The sequence below is a fragment of the Pogoniulus pusillus genome, chromosome 7, assembly GCF_015220805.1.
Source record: "Pogoniulus pusillus isolate bPogPus1 chromosome 7, bPogPus1.pri, whole genome shotgun sequence".
In the NCBI taxonomy this organism is placed as follows: domain Eukaryota; kingdom Metazoa; phylum Chordata; class Aves; order Piciformes; family Lybiidae; genus Pogoniulus; species Pogoniulus pusillus.
The window spans coordinates 40964172-40983434 of record NC_087270.1 but is presented as its reverse complement, the minus strand read 5'-3'; the positions used below and the strand labels follow the sequence as shown (position 1 = coordinate 40983434).

The 19263-nt window shown below is 55.4% G+C and overlaps 1 protein-coding gene across 2 annotated transcripts; it reads left to right on the top strand.

The window, feature by feature from the left end:
* Positions 1–610: 610 nt before the first annotated feature.
* CTSB (cathepsin B) lies at positions 611–18344 on the top strand. Of its 2 annotated transcripts, none has more exons than XM_064146695.1 (10): positions 611–715; positions 8507–8658; positions 9206–9291; positions 10306–10420; positions 11764–11882; positions 12556–12641; positions 13983–14129; positions 15356–15472; positions 16660–16788; positions 16909–18344. In XM_064146695.1, the coding sequence occupies exons 1-10, from the start codon at positions 631–633 to the stop codon at positions 17004–17006; spliced, it is 1134 nt and encodes a 377-aa protein (XP_064002765.1). In that variant the 5' UTR covers positions 611–630; the 3' UTR covers positions 17007–18344. The 2 variants fall into 2 exon arrangements, with proteins under 2 accessions (XP_064002765.1, XP_064002766.1); XM_064146696.1 differs by lacking the exon at positions 611–715 and adding an exon at positions 746–813.
* Positions 18345–19263: the final 919 nt, after the last annotated feature.

Sequence of the window (19263 nt, the reverse complement as noted above, 5' to 3'; positions counted from 1 at the left end):
CTCCTCTGGACCTGCTCCAACAGGTCCATGTTAACACAGCAGCAGCAAAACCTGATGCACCTGCAGATGAAAGCCTCAAAGGACTCCGGTAGAATGGGGGTGGGATGGGCAGTGGATGGAGACTGGATACAGGAGAGGAGCGGGCAGGATGGAGGCTGGCTGGAGGTGAAAAGGTGTCAGGAATGAGTAGGGATGCAGGTGAGATGGAGGCAAAACAGGGACAGATGCAGGTGGGATAAAGGCAGGATGGCAGAGGGAGGCAGGGGAGATGAAGGTGGGCTTAAGAGAACACTCGATGGGCTGGCAGGCTGGCAAAGGGGAGCGAGAGGGATGTAGATGAGATGTGAGGAGGTGAGATGCAGGTGGGATGCAGGTGAAACGAGGTGCGATGGAGCTGTGATGCAGGAAGGAAGCAGACGGGATGCAGGCGGGGTGGGAGTGGTACTCATACTACTACCCTACCATAGGGGAAGTGGGATGCAGGAGGGGTGCAGGAGGGATGCAGGCTAGCCTGAGATGGGAGCGGAGCCGCCGGCAGCGGGAAAGCAGGGGGGAGCAGACGGGCTGGAGGCGGGCTGGAGGCGGGGAGCCGGCAGGATGCAGTCACGCCGGGGGCGGGCCGGGCCGGGGATGACTCAGCCGCCGGGAGCTGCCCCTTCCGCGGGCACCGAAGGAGAGTGGCACTGGAGAGGGGTGTCCGGGGCCGTGCGGGGCGGTGAGTCCTGGGCGGGGTGGGCGGGCCGGGGCCGGGCTGGGCTTCGCGGGCATAAGAAGCGGAGCGGGGCGCGGGTGCGGGCGCTGCAGCGGGGGCAGGTAAGGGCGGGGAGGGAGTGCTGCGCTGCGCTGCGCTGCGCTGCGCGCCCCTGGGGCGGGGGACTCGCGTGGGGAGGGTGCCGATGGGACAGCCGCCGCTGGGGGGGGGAAACCACAGCCCGGAGCCCACGGGAGGGGCTGCGATCCGCCTCGCTGGAGCCGCAGCAGCAGTTCCGGCGTCTCCCAGCTGTACTCTGGGGGGGATTTTTGCGTCCAGGAGGGATGCTCTGCGGCTCTGGGCTGAGGCTTGGTGCAGGAAAAACGGCGGTAGCCTTCCCTAAAGAGACCACCTCCTTGGCAGAGGCGAGAGGGAGCCTTGTTTTCGTAAGGGAGGTGGCAGAGCAGAGCCCCCGAGCCAGCCCAGGCTCGCCGTGCCTGCCGTCAGCGGCCGCGCAGGAGGTCGCCTTGGCAGCGGCGGCAGGGCAGGTCCCGTGATGTGCGGCCGAGCTTTGCTCGGGCAGCAGGGCCGCGGCTCGGAGGGGGCGCTGGAGCTGTCTGTCCTGCGGTCATGCGGCTGTCGCCCCCGCGTCCCGCTGCCGGGATGCCCCAAAGAGCCCTTTCCTTGCGCTGCTCGCCAGCTGCGGGTCGCGAAGCCCAAGTGAGGGATTTGGGTAGCGCAGGCTGGCTTCTGCGGCTGCGGAGCTCTTGCGCAAGGCTGCGGCTTATGCATGGGCTGGTGGAAAGGAAGGGGGGGAAAGAAATCAGTGCGGCCCCACTGGGGCGTTTTGGGTGCAGTCGAGCAGGAGAGGTGAGCTTGGCTCAAGAGCTGTTCGGTTTGCCAGGTGTCAAACCCGTGCCGATGGTTTGGCTTTCCTGGGAAGGAGTAGGGAAAGTTGCCTTATGCTGCTTGCTCTTTCCCCCACCCCTCCTTTTCTAAAGTGCCAACAAAATGAAGCTCTGATAGAGGCTGGGATGGAGTCACCAGGCCGTGAGTCTGGGGCTAACCTGGTGAGGCAGCAAGCTAAACCGGACTGGATTGTTCCCAGGCTTGCTTTATTGTGGTTTGAAGTCACGGCTGAATCCTGGCAGCTAGAACAAAGGACAAAGCTCAGCTCGGAGAAAGAGCTGCTTGCTGGAGGAGGACACATGACTTGGGCTTTGCTGAGTAGCTCTCACTCTGGAGGGCTTGGGAGTGTTAGGGCTGGGACAGCTTTTATCTTCCTTAAGCCCTTGGAGAAGGGTGTGTGAGTCTCTCTGTCTGTGCCTGGAGGGGTTTGGCGCAGACGGTGAGGAGCTGAGAGGTGCCTGAGGGCTGTGACTTATCTCATGACCTACTGAAACTAAGTCATGTGAGCTGGGCTTGGACTAGCCTGTTTAGAAGGGTTTGTTGACTCTGCAGAGAGATGACCAGGTAAAGGGGATTCAGGAGCTTTGCTTTCTGGGTGATAGAGAAGACCTTTGTGACACCCTGCTGAGGGCTTTGCTGTTGGGAGCACTGTGCCGCTCCCTGGGCTGCTGCTGTGAGAAGGCTGTGGGACCTTGCTGATCTCTGGCATAACGTGGTCCTCCTCTAAGTGTCCCTGAGAAAGCAGGGAGGGAGCTGCCTCAGCCTCCAAGCTCTGCTAAGCAGGTAAGGAGCTGCCTCAGCCTCCAAGCTCTGCTAAGCAGGTAGGGAGCTGCCTCAGCCTCCAAGCTCTGCTAAGCAGGTAAGGAGCTGCCTCAGCCTCCAAGCTCTGCTAAGCAGGTAAGGAGCTGCCTCAGCCTCCAAGCTCTGCTAAGCAGGTAGGGAGCTGCCTCAGCCTCCAAGCTCTGCTAAGCAGGATGGATGGAGAAGGCATCTGGGTGATGTCACCGCCTTCCCTCCTCCCCGTCTCTCGGTGCAGAGGGACTGCGGGTGGGTGGTGCAGCATCAGCTGCAGCCATCTCACTTCAGAGCTGCAGTGGCTCTGCGCAGAGCAGCTCATGTTGGGGAGCCTTCAGCCTCGGTGCTTCCTCCTCACTGGCTGAGAGGGTCTGCACTTAGGTGGCCCAAATGTCCTCTTTTTAAGCAACCAGCTGGCTGAAGTTGGAGTCATGCCCAGGGCCAGGCATGCTGGTGGGTAGCAGCTCTCTGGAGTTTTAGTTTGCTCATCATTCAGGAAGGGAGAAGGGGCCTCGTTCTCAGCTTCCAGGTCTGCAGAGGAGGAGGAGCAGCTTGGGTGACCCTTTGCAAGCCACAGACATCCTCCTGCCACCTGGAGAGTTTGCTGCTGTGTCTGCAGAATCAGGCAGGTTGGAAGAGACCTCCAAGCTCAGCCAGCCCACCCTAGCACCCAGCCCTGGCCAAGCAACCAGACCATGGCACTAAGTGCCCCAGCCAGGCTTTGCTTCAGCACCTCCAGGGACAGCGACTCCACCACCTCCCTGGGCAGCCCACAGCTGAGCTTTGCTTAGGTTTTCAAGCTCATGGTGGGATGTGGCCTGTGAAGACAGCTTTATCCAGGGCCCTCCTGAAGCTGCAAGGTACATCCAGAGGCTTGGGGCACAAGGGAGGAACCTTCTGGTTTTTGCTGGTGGAACTTCTCTAGCCTGTGCTCCGTGCAGGGAGAGGAGCAGATATCTATCAGGCTCAGCAGCTCTTATGCAAGTGTGGTTTTGGTGCTGCTCTTTTGATGGCATTAAAACAGACGTGGGGGTAGAGGGGGAGGGAGGCCTGTGTGGAGGAGATAGCAGTGGTGGGGGAAGTGTGTGCGCGATAACGCTGGGGCGAGAAGCATCTTGCTGGAGGAGGGCAGCAGCCTCTTCTGACTCGCTCTGTTGCTGCTGTGGTCAGTGTCTCTCCCTCTGTGTGTGACTTCATGTGGGTGGAAATTTATCTTGTGAGTTTCACACCAGTGCTCTCTCTCTAGATTTGCTATGCACAGGGGGCTTGCTGAAGTCATGGGGTGGGCAGAGAGGAAGAAACTGCCTGAGATCGAGGACCACCTCTCCTTTCTCCACCCAGGTCCTGGGATGCTCTCTGCTCTCCACAAAGGATCAGCTCCCCTCCTGAAACTTCATGCTCAAAGGAAGCTTCTCAGAGTCACAGAATGGCAGGGGCCATAAAGGGCCTCAAGAGATCATCACAGGATCCTGTGCAATCTGCCCTAGGTGATCCTGCCTTGGCAGGGGGGTTGGACTTGATGATCTCTGGACGTCCCTTCCAAGGCTGCAGAGGTGGACACAAGCCAACCTCATGAGGTTCAACAGGACCAAGTGCAAGGTCCTTCAGCTGGGTGGAGGCAATACCAAGCACAAATGCAGGCTGGGCAGTGAGTGGCTGGAGAGCAGCCCTCAGGAGAGGGACGTGGGGTGCTGCTGGAGGAGAAGCTCAGCAGGAGCCAGCAGTGTGCACTTGCAGCCCAGAAAGCCAAGCAGAGCCTGGGCTGCAGCAGCACAAGTGTGGCCAGCAGGGCCAGGGAGGGGATTCTCCCCCTCTGCTGTGCTCTGCTGAGACCCCACCTGGAGTCCTGCATCCAGCTCTGGAGCCCCTGGGACAAGAGGGCTGTGGAGATGCTGGAGAGTGTCCAGAGCAGGGCCAGGAGGATGCTCAGAGGGCTGCAGCAACTCTGCTGTGAGCACAGACTGAAAGAGTTGGGGCTGTTGAGTGTGGAGCAGAGGAGGCTCCCAGGGGACCTTCTTGTGGCCTTCCAGCATCTAAGGGGGCTACAAAAAAGCTGCTGGGGAGGGACTTTTGAGGCTGTGAGGGAGTGGCAGGAGTGGGGGGAATGGAGCAAAGCTGGAGGTGGGGAGAGTGAGAGTGGAGGTGAGGAGGAAGTTGTTGAGCAGGAGAGTGGTGAGAGGCTGGAATGGGTTGCCCAGGGAGGTGGTTGAGGCCCCATGGCTGGAGGTGTTTGAGGCCAGGCTGGCTGAGGCTGTGTGCAGCCTGCTCTAGGGTAGGGTGTCCCTGGGCATGGCAGGGGGGTTGGAACTGCCTGCTCCTTGTGGTGCCTTCCAACCCTGACTGATTCTGTGAACCTCTAAAGTTCTGTGATTCTGTGGTGGAGTGCTTTGGGTTAGAAGTCACCTCTGAACATCACCTAAGTCTAAAGCCCTCTGCTGTCAGCAGGGACATCTTCAGCTAGACAGATTGCTCCAAGCACCAACCAACATCCAAACACGGGGATGTTTCACCACCCTCAGCACAAAGAAGAAAGTCTTCTATCTGATCTGTGTCTCCCCTCTTTTAGTTTAAAACCATCCCCCCTTGTCCTGCCCCCACAGGCCCTGCTAAAAGCACTGTCCCCATCTTTCTTACTGGCCCCTTTTAAGTACTGGAAGGCTGCAATAAGATCTCCCTGGAACCTCCTGCAGGCTGAACAACCCCAGCTCTCTCCTGGCCTGTAGGGAGGTTTCATGCCTATAGGAGGGTTGCCAAGAGGCTTGTTTGCTGGAACAACCAAGTGGCTGCCAGCTCTCTGGGTTGCACTGGGCAGCATCTCGCTGCGGCTGCTGGGTTTGCTGGCTGCCAGCCACCCTGTGGGGCGGATGTAGTGCAGCAGAGCTTAGGAGGCAGGTGGCTGTCAGAGAAGAAACTGCCTGGTATCTGTTTCCAGCTTGGTCTCAAGTTGCCTGGAACTTGCAGTCTGCAGCCAGTGTGGTCTGGTAACCTGAGGATGTCAGATCTCCTGTGTCCGTCCGCCAGGAGCTCAGTGCAAGTTGCTGTTGCAGCGCAGGAGGCTTTGCTGGGAGAGTTGCAGTGTGCCAGCAAACTTGGAAGCATCCTGCTGAAAGCTGAAGTGTGGCTTCTGCCCTCAGAACTCTCTCCCTCTGTGCTACCCAAATACAAAGTTGAATGCAGGAATCACAGAGGATGTAGGGGTTTGGTTGGGTGGTGTGGGGTGTTTTGAAGAGTTTTCTGGTTAGGATCACAGGATGCCAGCAGCTGGAAGGGACCCAAAGAGATCATCCAGTCCAATCCTCCTGCCACAGCAGGACCACACAATCTAGCTCAGGGCACACAGGAACACATCCAGACAGGCCTTGGAAGGCTCCAGAGAAGGAGACTCCACAGCCTCTCTGGGCAGCCTGTGCCAGGGCTCTGGGACCCTTGCACTCAAGAAGTTTCCCCTTGTGTTGAGCTGGAACCTCCTGTGCTGCAGCTTCCATCCATTGCTCCTTGTCCTGTCCCAGGGAGCAGTGAGCAGAGCCTGTCCCCCTCCTCCTGACCCCCAACCCTCAGGTGTTTATAAGCATTGATTAAATCCTCTCTCAGTCTTCTCTTCTCCAGACTAAGCAGCCCCAGGTCCCTCAGCCTCTCCTCATCAGGCAGTGCTCCAGTGCCCTCATCATCCTCCTAGCACTCCACTGGACCCTCTCCAGCAGATCCCTGTCCCTCTGAAATTGGGGAGCCCAAAACTGAATGCTGTATTCAAAAAGAAGAAAAGGTGCTTCAGCTCAGGCTGGCCACCTGCAGGCTTCCTGTAGTCCTGTTAAAGGGGCACAGCAAAAAAATATGCAGTTCTGTGTCCAGTTCTGGGCCCCCCCAGTTCAACAGGGACATGGAACTGCTTGAGAGAGTCCAGCACAGAGCCACAAAGATGCTGAAGGGAATGGAACAGCTCTGTTATGAGGAGAGCCTGAGGGAGCTGGGGCTGTGCTGCTGGGAGAGGAGGAGACTGAGAGGTGACCTCAGCAATGGTTATAAAGATGTGCAGGTGAGTGCCAGGAGGCTGGAGCCAGGCTCTGCTGGGTGATGCCAAGGACAGGACAAGGGGCACTGGGTGGAAGCTGAGGCATAGGCAGTGTCATGTAAACATGAGGAGGAATTGTTTCCCTCTGAGAGTGACAGAGCCCTGGAACAGGCTGCCCAGGGAGGTGGTGGAGTCTCTTGCCTGGAGGTGTTGAAGCCAAGCCTGGCTGGGGCACTTAGTGCCATGGTCTGGTTGCTTGTTGAGGGCTGGGTGCTAGGTAGGGCTGGCTGAGCTTGGAGGTCTCTTCCAACCTGCTTGATTCTGTGACTCCTTATGTTCAGATGGAACCTCCTGCATTCCAGTTTGTGCCCATTGTCCCTTGTTCTATCTCTGGGCACTACTAAAAAGAGTTTGGCCCCATCCTCTTGATCCCTCCCCCCTTCAGATACTGGTAGGATCCCCTCTCAGACTTCTCCAGGCTAAATAACCCCAGGTCTCTCAGCCTTTCTTTATAAGAGGGATGCTCCAGTTCCCTCATCACCTTCATCCCCCTCTGCTGGATTCACTCCAGTAGCTCCTTGGAGAGTGAGAAACCTCTAAGCAAGCAAATATACATAAAGCCTTTTCAAAGAGGTGAAATTTGGGTGTAGGAAGGACTCCAGTGCTACTGAAACTCAACAACCCTTTGGTCCAAGCATCCTGCTGAAAGTGCAGAGTGGGAAGAAAAGAAATAAATGGTGGAAGGAAGAGAGGGGAGCTAAAAAAATCCTTTTTATGCAGAGAGCTGCAGCTGCCTGGGCTTGCTGCTGACAGAAAGTAGGACACTCCTGCTGTGTTCTCTTCTCTGGAAGGGCTAAGCTTGGCTGTGTGTGGGTGGCAGCAGACTGTATGGCAATGAGCATGCATCTCTCCATCCCCTGCTCTGCTGCTGTGGAACCAGAGAGCTGCTGGCAAGAGCTGCATGTCCTGCTCAGGGGTGTTAGCCCAGAAGAGTTTAACCCCAAGCTTGCAAAAGTGGTTTTATGTTCAGATGGTTGCTGAGGTGTTAGGAGGAAGTTGTTGGCAGAGAGAGTGATTGGCATTGGAATGGGCTGCCCAGGGAGGTGGTGGAGTCTCTGTGCCTGGAGGTGCTGAAGCCAAGCCTGGCTGGGGCACTTAGTGCCATGGTCTGGTTGCTTGTTGAGGGCTGGGTGCTAGGTTGGGCTGGCTGAGCTTGGAGGTCTCTTCCAGCCTGCTTGATCCTATGTTTAGGAATTAAGGTTTAAATAATCTGCTTTTTGGGCCACTGTGGAGTGTTTGAGGTATTGAGTTGATCACCAGGCTTGGAGCTCATCAGGATGGATATGGACAAGAAGGACTTGGGAAAGGGCCCTGGAAGTCCTGCCCTTCAACCTTTGGGAGCTGGCATAGAGCTGCAGCATAAGCTTAAACCAGCTGAAGGGACCTGACACAGGCTCTGTCCTTGTTCTTACTTAAGCAGGTGTTACTGGCAGGGAATGTTTCTGGTGCTCTGTCCAGTGCTGGGCTCCTCAATTCAAGAGATGCTGAGGTGCTGGAAGGTGTCCAGAGAAGGGCAGCAAGGCTGGTGAAGGGCCTGGAGCACAGCCCTGTGAGGAGAGGCTGAGGGAGCTGGGGGTGTGCAGCCTGCAGCAGAGGAGGCTCAGGGCAGAGCTCATTGCTGTCTGCAGCTGCCTGCAGGGAGGCTGTAGCCAGGTGGGGTTGGGCTCTGCTGCCAGGCAAGCAGCAACAGAACAAGGGGACAGAGTGTCAAGTTGTGCCAGGGGAGGTCTAGGCTGGATGTTGTTAGGAAGTTGTTGTCAGAGAGAGTGATTGGCATTGGAATGGGCTGCCCAGGGAGGTGGTGGAGTCTGTGTGCCTGGAGGTGTTGAAGCCAAGCCTGGCTGGGGCACTTAGTGCCATGGTCTGGTTGATTGGCCAGGGCTGGGTGCTAGGTTGGGCTGGCTGAGATGGAGCTCTCTTCCAGCCTGTTTGATTCTATGATACTGCCACATGTTGCTGAAACAGCTCTTCTGGCAACCCCTTTCCTGCAGTCTGAGCTCTCCTTGGGAAGGCTTTCAATTCTGTTCCAAATCTGACTGCAGGTGGAGTGTCCTGTTCTGTAGCCAAGATGTGGCCGTCCCTGTCCATCCTGTGTGTCCTGGTGGCCTTTGCCGATGCTCGCAGCATTCCTTACTTCCCTCCTCTCTCCAGTGACTTAGTCAACCACATAAACAAGCTCAACACCACCTGGAAGGTGAGTGCTGCCTCGGTGTGGAGGTGCTTTTTGGGTTTGGAGGGGAGGTGCATTACTCAGCAGTCTCATTGTAGGACTAGCAGCTGAGCTGGGTGAGTTTCACCGCAGTAACTGTATCAAGCCAACTGTTCTGGTCGGAGACCCTAACCCATGGCACCAGCCTTGGTCTCAATTGACTCCTCCAGTGAGTTGTTAGTGTCAGGGACTCCTGTGTTGCCTACGTGGAGCCCTTCTGTGGAGCCAAGCACTAATGACTTTGTGGAGGCTAGAAACTAGCAGCAAGAGTCAAGCTGTGCTGGTGACCTGGCCTAACCTTCATTGACTGGGCTGCTGTGGCCAAAGCCTAGGCTTGGACTTGGTCATGATGCAGTGATTCTGGAGAAGTCTGTGTTCTGTGTCTATAAGGAGCTTGGATCTTGCCCCCTGAGTCTTATGGCAAGAGCTAGACACTGGTTGGGTTTGAGGGCGAGCTGGAGCGCCAGGCTGGTCCCAGCCCTTCGCTGGGTGACTCTGAAGAGTCCTCTCCTGCTTCTCTGTTTCTTCCCAGGCAGGACACAACTTCCACAACACTGACATGAGCTATGTGAAGAAGCTCTGTGGCACCTTCCTGGGTGGGCCCAAGCTGCCTGAGAGGTGAGTGCTGGGAGAAGATGAAAGCCCTGTAAAAGCCTGGGTGGATGCTCCTGGTGCATCTGGAGTGGGTGAGGGTGTCTCTGGCAGACTGACTGAGGTGGCCCAGGGTGCAGCTTAGTGGACATCTTGCATGGAGCTGAGCAGAGAAGCATGCATGGAGGAATAGTCACAGGGCTGGAGCACCTCTCCTATGAAGACAGCCAGCAGGGCCAGGGAGGTGATTCTCCCCTTCTATGCCACTCTGCTGAGACCCCACCTGGAGTACTGCATCCAGTTCTGGAGCCCCCATTACAAGGGGGATGTGGAGATGCTGGAGAGTGTCCAGAGCAGGGCCAGGAGGATGCTCAGAGGCTGCAGCAGCTCTGCTGTGAGCACAGCCTGAAAGAGTTGGGGCTGTGCAGGCTGGAGCAGAGGAGCCTCCCAGGTGACCTTCTTGTGGCCTGCCAGGATCTGAAGGGGGCTACAAAAAAGCTGGGGAGGGACTTTTGAGGCTGTGAGGGAGTGACAGGAGTGGGGGGAATGGAGCAAAGCTGGAGGTGGGAGAGTGAGAGTGGAGGTGAGGAGGAAGTTGTTGAGCAGGAGAGTGGTGAGAGGCTGGAATGGGTTGCCCAGGGAGGTGGTTGAGGCCCCATGGCTGGAGGTGTTTGGGGCCAGGCTGTGTGAGGCTGTGTGCAGCCTGCTCTAGGGTAGGGTGTCCCTGGGCATGGCAGGGGGCTTGGAACTGGCTGCTCCTTGTGGTCCCTTCCAACCCTGACTGATTCTATGATTGTAAGAGTGTCTGTCAAGTATCTGCCCTGCCATGTGCTTGACCAGTGGTGCAGCTTGTACCCCTTAAGGCACAGGAGGAGCTGCTGATCTGCTCTGAGAGCTGCAGAAGTGTTTATTCTCCTTCAGTCAGCAAACCAAAAACCTCTCATCCTTCAGGATGCCTTTAGAGGAGCTTGGAGAGCCCTGTGCACCCAGTCCTCTTCCAGGGGTGTTGCTGTAACAGAGCTTCCCTCTCCTCACTTGCAGGGTAGATTTTGCTGCAGACATGGAGCTGCCTGATAACTTTGACTCGCGGACGCAGTGGCCGAACTGCCCTACCATCAGTGAGATCAGAGACCAAGGCTCCTGTGGCTCCTGCTGGGTAAGAACAGGGGTGCTTGAAGGTGGCATTAGTAGAGAGCTTGCTGGACAGACACCCAGCTGCAGAGCAGGGTCAGGCTGGAAAAACTTTGGGATGGACAAAGCAGCTGAATAAAGCAGACACCAGCAGCAGCCCAGTCCCAAAAATGGAGTTCTTCTTTGTCTCTCCTCCTCTCATGAAGTAACCACCTGGAGTGTGATGTGAGAGGGTGTGGAGTGTATTGAAAGCCACCTCTGCTCTAGGCACCTGCTGGAAGTAGATGTCCCTGCACCTCACATGGAATGGGTTAGGTTGGAAGGGACCTCAAAGCTCAGCCAGTTCCAAACCTCCAGCATAGGCAGGGACACCTCCCACTAGAACAGGTCGCTCAGGGCCTCATCCAACCTGGCCTTGAACACCTCCAGGGAGGGAATCTAATCCAGCTGATTAGTTCAGCTCTGAGCTGATCAGCTGATAGGCTCAACTCTGCAGCAGAGTTGAACAAGAGTACTGTGAAGGTTCCTTCCAGTCCAGTGCATTCAGTGATTCTGTTACCCTGCAGCATCTGAGTTTCTCAGTGGGCTTCTCCCAGGGCAGGCTCATGCTTGCTGCCAGAATCATAGAATCATAGAATCAACCAGGTTGGAAGAGACCTCCAAGATCATCCAGTCCAACCTAGCACCCAGCCCTAACCAATCAACTACACCATGGCACTAAGTGCCTCATCCAGGCTTTTCTTGAAGACCCCCAGGGACGGTGCCTCCACCACCTCCCTGGGCAGCCCATTCCAGTGCCAATCACTCTCTCTGACAACAACTTCTTCCTAACATCCAGCCTAGACCTACCCTGGCACAACTTGAGACTGTGTCCCCTTGTTCTATTGCTGGTTACCTGGGAGAAGAGGCCAACCCCCACCTGGCTACAATGTCCCTTCAGGTAGTTGTAGACAGTAATAAGATCACCCCTGAGCCTCCTCTTCTCCAGGCTAAACAGGCCCAGCTCCCTCAGCCTCTCCTCATAGGATTTGTGCTCCAGGCCCCTCACCAGCTTTGTTGCCCTTCTCTGGACATGTTCCAGCACCTCAACATCTTTCTTGAATTGAGGGGCCCAGAACTGGACACAGCACTCAAGGTGTGGTCTGACCAGTGCTGAGTACAGGGGAAAATAACCTCCCTTGACCTACTGGCCACACTGTTCCTGATGCAGGCCAGGATGCCATTGGCTGTCTTGGCCACCTGGGCACACTGCTGGCTCATCTTCAGCTTACTGTCTATCAGTACCCCCAGGTCCTTTTCCTCCTGACTGAAGAAGGTTGTGTGGTTTCTCTGATGGTTTTCTCTCGGGTTCTGGGGGGCTGTCCACAGGCTTTTGGCGCTGTAGAAGCAATTTCAGACAGAATCTGTGTTCACACAAATGCCAAGGTGAGCGTGGAGGTCTCTGCAGAGGACCTGCTGTCGTGCTGCGGCTTCGAATGCGGCATGGGGTGAGCTGCTTGTGGTTCTCCTGCACTTCAGAGGTGGGAGGAGCAGGGACACAACCCAGAGGTGCAGATTGCTTCAGCCTTGCTTTCCTCATCTTGCTAATGAGCAGGAAGCCCTACCGGTGCTTTGTGCTGTGGGTGCTGGTGCTAGGTGGGAACAGAAAGGTGACTGCATGGAATAAAAGTCTCTCCTGGCCACAACCAGCCCTCAGTAGTAGAGGATGATGATGGCTGGTGGGGAGAGGGCAAATGTGTAACAGTGCTTTGCCAGCTGCCTAAGTCAAAGGATGGATCTTTTAATAGCTCCAAAGCCTTGGTCTGCAGGCACAAACCTTTTGCCTGTGGCTTCTGCAGTTGCTGAAAGAAGGAGTTGGGTCTTTGAGTTGGGTCTTTGAGTTGTGTGGCTTCTGCTGCTCCTGTCAGCAGGGGTTGACCAGGGACTTGGTAAAGGAGCTCCATTGCTTTGGTGGCATGGATGCTTCTTAGCTCATTCTTGACCCCAGCCTTTGGTTTCTCAAGGCCTAGAAAGCCTGGAGAAGGCAGGGATAGACTTGAACATGTTCAGCGTGCTGAAGGCTTCCCTTCAGCCATCCCAAGCTGTCTCTTTCCCCCTGCCTCACCCCAAAGGGGATGGCTGTGATCAGGCTGAAGCTGGAACTGCTGCTTCTCTCCCCAGGTGCAATGGTGGTTACCCTGCTGGTGCATGGAGGTACTGGACAGAGAGGGGCCTTGTGTCTGGGGGTCTCTATGATTCCCATGTAGGTAAGTCCTGGCAGAGAGACTTGTGAAGCAAAGAGGAGCATCTCTGCTAGTAGAGGTTCATCTTCTTTGGGGTACTTCTCTCCTGGTCTACATCTGTGTGGTTGCTCCTACTCTGCCATCTCAGCTGCCGGCTCTTGTTCCTGGTGGCTCTATCTTCAGGGGGGTGAAGTAGATGACCTTGAAAGGTCCCTTCCAATCCAAGAAGTTCTGTGATTCTGGTTACTCCTTTGGGACAGTGGTCTCTGAGCAGCACCTAGTGACAGGTGACCCATCTAGGAAGGGAACACAGTAGCTAGACTTGACCACCTCACAAGGTTCTTACTTCCATAACAAGAATGAATAATCAAGCTGTGATTTTTATTGTTGTTGTTGCTAGATTTGGACCAGTAAAATACACTTTGGGTGAGGGTGGGAGTCTTCCTGATGTGTTTTTCCCCCTCAAAAAGTAACTTCCATGCTGGAAGCCTCTGTTTCTACTTAGCATGGCCATGAGTTGGTTCATGTTTCCATCTTGTCAATCACCTTATAGAATCAGCCAGGGTTGGAAGGCACCACAAGGATCATCTAGTTCCAACCTCCCTGCCATGGGCAGGGACACCTCACACTAGAGCAGACTGTCTGGAGCCTCATCCAGCCTGGCCTGAAGCACCCCCAGGCATGGAGCTTCCAATACCTCCCTGAGCAACCCATTCCAGGGTCTCACCCCTCTCATGGTGAATTGCTCCTTCCTAACATCCAGTCTGAATCTCCCCATTTCCAGCTTTGCTTCATTCCCCCCAGTCCTGTCACTACCTGACAGCCTAAAAAGTCCCTCCCCAGCTTTCTTGCAGCCCCCTTAAAATATGGAAGGTCACAATAAGGTCACCTCAGAGTCTTCTCCTCTCCAGACTGCACAGCCCCAACTCCCTCAATCTCTCCTCATAGCAGAGCAGTTCCAGCCCTCTGATCATCCTCATGGTCCTTCTCTGGACACCTTCCAGCATATCCATAGCTCTCTTGTCATAGTGGCTCCAGAGCTGGATGCAGTACTCCAGGTGGGGTCTCAGCAGTGTGGAGCAGAGGGGGAGAATCACTGCCTTGTCAAGAGGGGGCTGGTAGGAAGCAGGTTCAGAGGGCAACTCGTTGCTGATGGGTTTCTGTAGCAAGGGTTCCACCGTGGGTGTCCTGATTGCTCATCTGGTGACAAGAGAGCTGCTCTGGCTCACCTCTCACTGGTGTGTAGGGTTTCTGGGTCAGAAAGGCCAGGCACTTTCTCAGCCTATCTGGTGACTTCTCCAGCAGGGTTGCTTGGGGCAGGGATGCTTAGGGACAGCCAGTTCACATTGCCTCTGTCCTCTCCAGGCTGCCGTCCTTACTCCATCCCACCTTGTGAGCACCACGTCAACGGCTCGCGGCCCCCCTGCACCGGGGAGGGAGGGGAGACGCCCAGGTGCAGCCGGCACTGCGAACCTGGTTACTCACCGTCATACAAGGAGGACAAGCACTATGGTAAGGAAGGTGGCCTCCAGCCCTGCTGGATGCACAGCAGCTCCACAGCTCAGTGAGGGGGTGAGTTCAGGGTTAGACCTCACGTTCCAAGCAGCTTTCATGGAACAGAATCGTAGAATCAGCCAGGATGGAGGAGACCTCCAAGCTCAGCCAGCCCAACCTAGCACCCAGCCCTGGCCAAGCAACCAGACCATGGCACTAAGTGCCCCAGCCAGGCTTGGCTTTGGTCACTCTGGGTGCTTCTGTGCTCCACAACCTCTCTGGGCAACCTGTGCCAGTGTCTCACCACTCTCAACCTGTGCCAGTGTCTCACCACCCTCACTGCAAACAACTTCTTCCTAACATCCAGTTTCAGTCTCCCCTCTGCTAGTTTAAACACACTTCTCCTCATCCTGTTGTTACAAGACCTTGTCAATAGTCCCTCCCCATCCCTCCTGTAAGCTCCCTTCAGATGCTAGAAGGCTGCTCCAAGGTGTGCTCAAAGCCTTCCCTTCTCCAGGCTACTATAAAGTGTCCTCAAAGCCTTCTCATCTCCAGGCTACTATAAGGTGTCCTCAAAGCCTTCCCATCTCCAGGCTACTATAAGGTGTCCTCAAAGCCTTCTCATCTCCAGGCTACTATAAGGTGTCCTCAAAGCCTTCCCTTCTCCAGGCTACTATAAGGTGTCCTCAAAGCCTTCCCTTCTCCAGGCTACTATAAGGTGTCCTCAAAGCCCAGTTGTGTTTGCTGAGATCTCTGCTCACGTGGGAAGAACTGATCTGAGTCCTCATGGTGAGCATGTCTGGGTTGAAGAGCGTGGTGCTGAGCCCTGTGGGAGCCTGGTGTCAAAGCCACCTCCTCTGGCTCCTTGGTGCTAGCCAGACCTATATCTGTAGGGTAGTTTGGCTGCAGCTTGGAGATCTTTTCCAACTGGAATGTTTCTGTGATGTTCTCATTTGGCTTGGGTTGTTCTGGAAATGAGAACATGCAGAGGGAAAACTTCCCATGGAAGCTGTCTGGAGCAGGGTACAGACCAGGACTCAGGTTAAATCATTCTCTCAGGAAAAGGGAGATGCTTGTAGCCCACTTCTCCTGCCTGGCTGTGTGAGTGCCTCTGGAGCAGCTGGGTTTGGATTTAACCTTGAAGTGGAGAAGGCCTCATGCAGGGCCACACTGAGCAGTCTCTGTCCAGCTGTGCCAAGACCCTGACAGTGCTGTGTTAATGATGAGACTTCTTTCCTCCTTAGGCATCACATCCTATGGTGTCCCTCGAAGTGAGAAGGAAATCATGGCTGAGATCTACAAGAATGGCCCAGTGGAAGGAGCCTTTATTGTCTATGAAGACTTCCTGATGTACAAGTCTGGTGAGCATCAGCCCTGGGGCTGTAGGGAGCTCTGTTGCCTCCTTCATGTCCAGGGGCTGTCATTCATGGCCCTTGTGTCTCTACTCAAATCTGCAGAGGAGATCTCAAGGTCACACTTCAGAATCTGGTATTACAAGAAGATGGCCAGATAGCATCTGCTTGATTTGTAGGAAGTGGGATAGGTGCTTGGGAATGAGGGAGGTCTAAGGCTGGATGTTGGAAGGAAGCTGTTGACAGAGAGAGTGATTGGCATTGGAATGGGCTGCCCAGGGAGGTGGTGGAGTGGCTGTGCCTAGAGGTGTTGAAGCAAAGCCTGGCTGGGGCACTTAGTGCCATGGTCTGGTTGGTTGGATAGGGCTGGGTGCTAGGTTGGGCTGGATGAGCCTGGAGGTCTCTTCCAACCTGCTTGATTCAATGAACCCCCAGTGGGGAACCCCCAGAACTGCAGCTGAGAACCACAGCTGGGATTTGAGGTGAAAGCCTAACAGATGGCTCTTCTGGTGTGCACCCCAGTTCCCTGTTCTGATCTTCTTGGGTTGAGCTACCTATGGGGACCTTCACAGAATCAAGCAGGTTGGAAGAGAGCTCCAAGCTCAGCCAGCCCAACCTAGCACCCAGCCCTGGCCAGTCAATCAGACCATGGCACTAAGTGCTCCAGCCAGGCTTTGCTTAATGATCTGTGAGGTCTCTTCCAACCTTGGTGATACTGTGATACTGTGATACCTCCAGGGACAGTGACTCCACCACCTCCCTGGGCAGCCCATTCCAATGCCAATCACTCTCCTTCATAGAATCATAGAACAGTTTAGGTTGGAAGGGATCTCGAGGATCATCCAGTTCCAACCCCCTGCCATAGGCAGGGACACCTCCCTCTAGAGCAGGTTGCTCCAGGCCTCATGTCTCAAGTGCCTGAGCTGACACTTGGCATCAGCCTTTCATAGAATCATAGAATCAAGCAGGTTGGAAGAGAGCTCCAAGCTCAACCAGCCCAACCTAGCACCCAGCCCTGGCCAAGCAACCAGACCATGGCACTAACCTTCAGGTTTGCATTTAGCCCCCACTCAAAGCAAACCCCAACCCTTCTGAGCTGGTCCCTGGGCTCTGAGCTCAGCTGCCTGAGAAGCTGGCGTGGTGTGCCGTGGGAGGAGAGGTGATGCCTGCTGACCCCTTGGCCTGTTGCCTTGCAGGGATCTACCAGCACGTGAGTGGCGAGCAGGTCGGGGGCCATGCCATCCGCCTCCTGGGCTGGGGGGTGGAAAACGGCACTCCCTACTGGCTGGCTGCCAACTCCTGGAACACCGACTGGGGCGACAACGGTGAGGCGCCCTCCCCCCACCCCCCTCCAGCCCCAGATGCTGCTGCAGGGGAGAGCTCCTCCCCTCTTCTGGGCAGGATGGTGAGATTTGAGACTCTTTGTGTTCCTGATGTGCTTCCAGGTTTCTTCAAGATCCTGCGAGGAGAGGACCACTGTGGCATTGAGTCTGAGGTGGTGGCAGGAGTGCCCAGGACGGAGCAGTACTGGAAGAGGCTGTAACCCACCTTGGTCCTGCCGCACGTAATCCTGAGCCCCTGATGCTTCTAACTGATAGTGGGTCGGGTGCAGAGCTCCCCCTTCCTCAGAGACTAGAGTTGAGGTTACTTTATTAAAGCTTTTTATCTTTTGGGTGGTTTTTTTTTTTCCCCCTTTCTTCGTTTTTTTTTTGGTTGGTTGGTTTTAATGTTGTTGCTTTTTAATGGTATGGTGGAGCTAGGAGCAGAGGTGCTCTCTGCAAGCCTCTGCTCCCGGTGAGTCACAGCTCTGGCACATTTCCCTGCTCAAAGGCTGGCTGGAGAGCTTGCTGGCCTCTTGCCGTGTGCTGCTGGGTTAGCCTGGCCCCCTTCCAGCCTTGGTCTGTTAGTGGGAGGGGAGGAAGCAGTAGCTTTGTGCTGGGAACAGGGACTTGGAGGGAGACCCTGCTGGGAGGCCATGGCCAGATGTGATTTGTGCAGCCGTGGCTGGGTTGATCTGACTGTTAGCACCCAAAACAAACAGGGTGTGTTAGTGTGTGCCTTGACTTGGCTAAACATAGACCTACTCATGACAAAATACTGACAAACTTGAGGTGGAGCTGGCTCTGGCTGGAGCTGCATTGAGGCTCTGCTGCCTGCAGCAAGTCCTTTTGTACATCACTTGCTCTGCTCCATCCGCCAGGCTGCTGTTTTAAACCACTTTTTGTTCCTCAGCTGTTTATTTGCTTTTATTCTGCTGTAGTCTGGGGCTGCTGATCTTAGAGAAGGGCCTGTCTGGAGCTCCACGAGATGTCCTGTAAGCATCTAGGAGCGTGCTGGAGAGAGCAAACCACTTCTCAGCCAGCTCAGGGTGAGCAGCAGCAGGGTCGTGTGTGGTGCATCCCGAAGTGGTGCGGTGCTTTGGGGCTGGAGGTGCCTGGATGCTGAGCAGAGATGGGGGGATGGGCCCCAAGGTCTGCTGCAGGGAGCTCATGCAGATACTTGGAGGCATCTCACCAACTTCTTTTTTTAACCTTTTTTATCTTTTTTTTGTGTGTTTTTTTGAGCCACAGGCACTAAGGAAGAAGATAAACCCCTTTATTTTTGTTCCTAGGGGGAGGTGTTAAGAGCTGTCTGGGGAGCAATGGTGTGATTTGCCAACACTAATACAGTGGAAGAGCTGGGGTGGGTGGTTTATTTTTGTGTGTGTGTTTTAATTAGAGCACAAAGTACATTGCTGAGGCTACAAGCTTGAAATGTGTGATGCAGGCTCTCCTCCCTTGCACTGTAAAACAGCCCCAAACCTCTGCTTACCTGGACACCAGGGAGACAGCCATGGTGTATGTGAGTGGAGCAGCCGTGCCAATAAATGGTTTCTCCAGTGTCTTGTCTCCTGGCCCTTGGTTGCTTCTGCTTGACTCCAAGCCACCTCAAACCCTTCTTCTGTCAGTGAACCTTTCTGTCTTTGTGCAAGTCTGAACAGTCCCAATCCTGTCCTCTGCCCCATACCTGTGATGTGCCCTGTGCTGATCCCCGAGGAGCTCCTGGGCATTGCTTACTCCTGGCAGTAGGGAAGGTGTTTGAACATGGACCAGAATGCAGCCAGGGCTACCTCCATGGAACCATAAAATTAGGTTGGAATAAACTTTTAAGATAGAATCAAACAGGTTGGAAGAGACCTCCAAGCTCACCCAGCCACAGCCATATCCAGTCAACCAGACCATGGCACCAAGTGCCCCAGCCAGGCTTGGCTTCAACACCTTCAGGCACAGAGACTCCACCACCTCCCTGGGCAGCCCATTCCAATGCCAATCACTCTCTCTGGCAACAACTCCCTCCTAACATCCAGCCTAGACCTCCCCTGGCAGAACTTGAGACTGTCCCCTTGTTCTGTTGCTGCTTGCCTGGCAGCAGAGCCCAACCTCACCTGGCTACAGCCTCCCTGCAGGCAGCTGCAGACAGCAATGAGCTCTGCCCTGAGCCTCCTCTGCTGCAGGCTGCACACCCCCAGCTCCCTCAGCCTCTCCTCACAGGGCTCTGCTCCAGGCCCCTCCCCAGCCTTGCTGCCCTTCTCCAAACACCTTCCAGCACCTCAACATCTCTCTGCAATGGAGGAGCCCAGAACTGAACACATCACTCAAGGTGTGGCATGAGCAGTGCTGAGCACAGGGGCACAAGAACTTCCCTTGTCCTGCTGCCCACACTGCTCCTGAGCCAGCCCAGGATGCCATTGGCTCTGCTGCCCACCTGGGCACACTGCTGGCTATGATACCAGAGTTGCCCCAACCCAGGTGCAAGACCTT